At 34.2% G+C, this 4590-nt stretch overlaps 2 protein-coding genes across 2 annotated transcripts; both read right to left on the bottom strand.

The window, feature by feature from the left end:
• Positions 1-1151: 1151 nt before the first annotated feature.
• On the bottom strand, positions 1152-3314 carry LOC134727638 (uncharacterized). Its single transcript, XM_063592019.1, has 2 exons — positions 2801-3314; positions 1152-2281 (listed from the first exon to the last, which is right to left on the bottom strand). Exons 1-2 carry the CDS (start codon positions 3312-3314, stop codon positions 1152-1154), a joined length of 1644 nt encoding a protein of 547 aa, XP_063448089.1.
• A 336-nt stretch (positions 3315-3650) lies between these two features.
• Positions 3651-4163, bottom strand: LOC134727639 (uncharacterized). The gene has a single exon (XM_063592020.1). It carries the CDS (start codon positions 4161-4163, stop codon positions 3651-3653), a length of 513 nt encoding a protein of 170 aa, XP_063448090.1.
• Positions 4164-4590: the final 427 nt, after the last annotated feature.

The following is a 4590-nucleotide window of genomic DNA, read 5'->3' on the forward strand; positions in this document are numbered from 1 at the left end:
TTATTTTTGCATTTAAAACTTTTCCAATTTCTTCCGGAATATGATTTCAATATTATTTCAATAATCAACATCTGATATGTTGACATATTTAACATCTCTTATGCAAACACATTTTGAACACAACAATTTTTTGAAAATCTCTATTCTACCTAAGTGGCCTAGTATTTATTTACCTTGCCAACGCACAGGTTAAAAATAAATCCCTGTAGTAATGGTTTTACCAAGTATTTTCGATAAAGTTTTTAAATAAATCTCAGTAATTGTTTTACCAAGTATTTTCCAAATAGGTTTTTAAAATAAACCTTTAAAATAGATATGATTAATATCTATGTATAACGAACATATTAAGGTCACATTTAAACTATCGTGTACTGAAATCATAATTGTCACAGTAACAACAATAAAAAATAAAATGAAGAAATAAAATTCATTTACTTTTTTCTAGTTAACCCGATTTCTCATGTTTTCACTCTCAAATAGGATTATATATTGCCAAATGATATAACAGTTTTAATAAAAATATTGAATACTAAGCAGAATAAGTATTTTATTTTAGTTTTTTTTCAATTGCAGTGTTACTTGTCAGATGTCAGAAAGTTTATTCATTATTTTTACACATATGCTGCATAGTAACTTCATTTTAAATAGCGCATGGATAGATTTCAACAGTATTTTTATATGTCTAACGGATTGACGAAAGATTTGGCAAAACATATAAGAATTCATAGAATTGACTTTTAACTAAAATATATTCGAAACATTTAAAATATTGACCATAACATGCATACTGACTATCTTCTTCACTTTATTACTAAACATATTATCGTGAAGGAAACAAAAGTTCTAAGGTGTATATTTGTATTGCATAAGCCACATTCATGTATAAAGTAACAACAACAAAAGAATGACGTTACAATAAAAGTTCCTTACCGACGTCCGCAGGACGTCACGTTAAAGTTCGTGGGTTTCTCAACATTCTCCGGGGCCGCAGAAAGTGTCTCAAATATACGGAATAAATTAAATGAATTGTTCTAGAACTGAATGAACATTTACGAATAAATGAAATGAAATATTTCTTTTAAAATTAATGTCTCATATAAATTAAATAATTTAAATTTACTGTCACTTCACTTGAATATAATTAAAAAATTTCACTTTAAACACACTCTGATTTTCTCTACGGCATCTGTCTTGGCTCTTCGCTGATATCTTTGCGTCTGTGTAGTAATTGAGTCGGATTCACAAATCTCCAAAGGATATAACTTGACAATTGGTCTGTTTAGTTTAGAGTTAGATGTTCGGACCGTCGCAGATCGCACAAGGTTATCGTTTCCGTATGTAAGTTCTTCAATTACACCGAGTTTCCACGTCGTACGTGGAGAATTATCATCATATATCTGGACTACATCTCCTTGTTTTACACTTTGATTGTTATTTCCAGACACTCGGTGAAATTCACGTAAGGAGGTCAAATACTCGTGTTTCCATCTTGCTAAAAATTGTTCAATAAGACGGAATCTCCTTTTCGCTTGATCATTCATAGTTTCGTGATTGGTTGTTAAATCGGCACTATAACTGTCTGTTTCATCTGTATATAACGGATACGGGAAAGATTTAATTTGTCTTCCATACAATAGATGCGACAGGGTAAGCGGCTCTGGATCGGCAATGTCCGACGATATATAGGTAAGCGGTCTATTGTTAAGGCTAGCTTCAATTTCCACCACTAATGTCTGTAACAGAGGTAAATCTATACATGCGCGTCCAAGAATCTTTTTTAGACAATTTTTAGTTAGTCCAACCAGTCTTTCCCAAAATCCTCCGTACCATGGAGCACGTTTTGGTATGAATTTCCATGTGGTTCCAAATTGGCACAATTTGTCATGTAAAGATTTAGAGTCCGTTAACTTTCGTATTTCCTCCGCGGCGGCAACAAATGTTGTAGCATTGTCCGATATCATAACTCTTGGTATCGATTTCCTGCTTATGAATCTACGAAAAGCTAGCATGAACGATTTTTCAGTCATATCTGGAACTATTTCAAGATGAATAGCTCGAGTATTGGCACATGTAAACAAACATATATACACTTTTCGAAGTAGTCCATCGTCTCCTTTCATGTTAAGCGCACCACTGAAATCGACGCCTGATATAGTAAATGGTTCTTCGGACGATAATCTATCTTTTGGTAGAGGTGGAGGATCTGGTGCTTTGTATGCAACTCCTGTTACTTTTCTACAACTTACGCATTTTCGAATTACGCATCCAACTTCTTGTCGTGCTGAAGGTATCCAATATTTTTGCCTCAAATAAGTTACGGTAGCTCCTATGCCGGAATGTAAATTTTCAATGTGAATATCATTTATAAGCAGTTTTGTTAATCTATGCTTTGTTGGTATTAAATACGGGAATTTTGCATTCTCTGGAAGTGGTGCGTTATTAATGCGTCCACCACATCGTATTAATCAGTCTTTGTCCAGATATAAACGTAATTGACGTATCAAACTATGCGTTGACTTTGAACATAAGCTTTCAAAAACATCACTGTATCTTTCGTGTTGCACAGCTTCAATTAACTTAATTGTTGCATTATGTATATCATTTGGTGTTAGATATTTTGTAGTCAGTCTTCTAGTATTATGAGCTGTATTACGGCAGTTATCTATGAATTTCTGTACGTAACCTAAAATACGCGCGTTTTTTTTGAATGAATGGTATCTATCAACGTTGATTATGTTCAATACGTTGTTCTTTGTCCGTATAATGTCATCTTGCGTTTCTTGATTCTCATAGTCCTTACAAGTTGTGGTCATCTCTTTATTGTCGATTTGAAATTCATTCGGCCATTGTCTCTCGTTTGTTAACCAGTCCGGACCATGCATCCATAGTTTGTTATTTTTCAATTGTTCATACGATAAACCACGTGATAATAAATCAGCAGGGTTGTGTTCTGTAGGGCAATATTTCCAGCTATGTTCACATGTGAGCTCTTTGATTTCAATAACTCTGTTTGCTATAAAGGTTTTAAGTTGCTTCCTTGAAGATATCCACTGTAAAATAATTTGACTGTCGCTCCATAATACACACTTTTTAACGATCCGTAAACTTGACATTATATGTGAAGTTAACCGTCCTCCGACTAATGCTGCCATAAGTTCAAGTTGTGGTATAGTTAACTTTTTCAAAGGTGCCACTCTATTTTTAGCCATGACAAAGTTAGACTCTTCCCCTTTTACTAAGTACGCAAAAGCGCCGTACGCTACTGCGCTTGCATCGGTAAATACATGTAAGGTAGGTTCATCGGTAGTGTCCATATTTTCAAAGTAACGTCTCGAAAACTCAATCTCGGTGCATTTTTTTAAGTCTTGATCGATAGAATACCACTGCGGTCTAATTTCACCAGGTATTTGTTCGTCCCACCCTAGTTTTTGTGTCCATAAATCCTGCAATAGTATTTTGCTACGCACTGTAACTGGGCTTAGAATTCCAAGTGGGTCGTAGATTTTTGACGATCTTCTTAGTATTTCTCGTTTCGTGATTTGATTTTCTGGTAGCATAGACAATGGTTTGAATCCAAAACTAACACGGTCATCTTTGGTGTTCCATCGTAATCCTAAAACTTTAATACATTTATCTCCATCGTTAACGTTTTAAGATGTAGCCAAATCGTTAAGTGCTGTACAATTCGATGCCCATGAACGTAAGTTGAATCCACCTTTGGTCATCAGTGTTCTTGACTCTTCATAAAACTTCAATAGTTCAGTTGTGTTGTCGAAGCCTGCAATTATGTTGTCTACGTATAATCCATCTATGAGTGTTTCAGATGTATGACTAGACTGTTCACGTAAATGCTTTAATAAGGTCGCATTCAATATAAAAGGTGAACACGTTGCGCCGAATAGGATAGCTTTAAAGCGGTAAGTAATCAACTGTGATGTAGGGTCTGTTGAGTCCTTTAGCCAGAAAAATCTCGTCATATCTCTGTCTTTCTCGTCTAGTGTGATTTGAAGAAACGCCTTCTCTATATCGGTAACAACAGCATATCTATTCTCTCTAAATCGCATCAAAAGTGTTGATATGTCATTTAAGATCGGGGGTTCTTTTCGCAAACAATCATTTAGACTAGGCGTGTCTTGTGACCATATCGATATAGGAGAATCCATAATGAACAAGCCAAATGATTCGTTAAATGAGACACAATACCCTATAAAAAACCTGATTTGAGGTAAATGACGACATTTTCAAAGGTATTTTATTTTGAACTATGTTCCCTGATGGGAAGCATTAACTAGAGAGGAAATGCATTGAATTAAAATGAGATTTTAAAATATTCAAATACTTCAGGTAAATATCTTAAAACATTTAAAAAAGTATTGTTTGCACAAATAAATCTTGTGTAACAGTTAAACTAACTAAGGTTTGTTTTTGTTTAATGGCAGAAAAAATGACGTGCGACCAATGGAAGTGTCCAGGGTTTCAATTGAGACCAATTCAAGAAACTCAATAGTAAAATAATGGCGATGAAAATATTGATTGGATGAATGATGAACATAAGAAATGGTAATCAATTCTTTAAATGTTCTACATAGA

Source organism: Mytilus trossulus, chromosome 8 (genome assembly GCF_036588685.1).
Source record: "Mytilus trossulus isolate FHL-02 chromosome 8, PNRI_Mtr1.1.1.hap1, whole genome shotgun sequence".
In the NCBI taxonomy this organism is placed as follows: Eukaryota; Metazoa; Mollusca; class Bivalvia; order Mytilida; family Mytilidae; genus Mytilus; species Mytilus trossulus.

Bases quoted from the DNA above. Each gene is read 5' to 3' on its own strand.
- LOC134727638 (XM_063592019.1), bottom strand. From the start codon at position 3,314: ATGGACACTACCGATGAACCTACCTTACATGTATTTACCGATGCAAGC. The intron at 2,282-2,800 runs GTAAGGACTATG...GGATACCTTCAG, and splicing joins TAAAGAGATGACCACAACTT to CACGACAAGAAGTTGGATGC.
- LOC134727639 (XM_063592020.1), bottom strand. From the start codon at position 4,163: ATGGATTCTCCTATATCGATATGGTCACAAGACACGCCTAGTCTAAAT.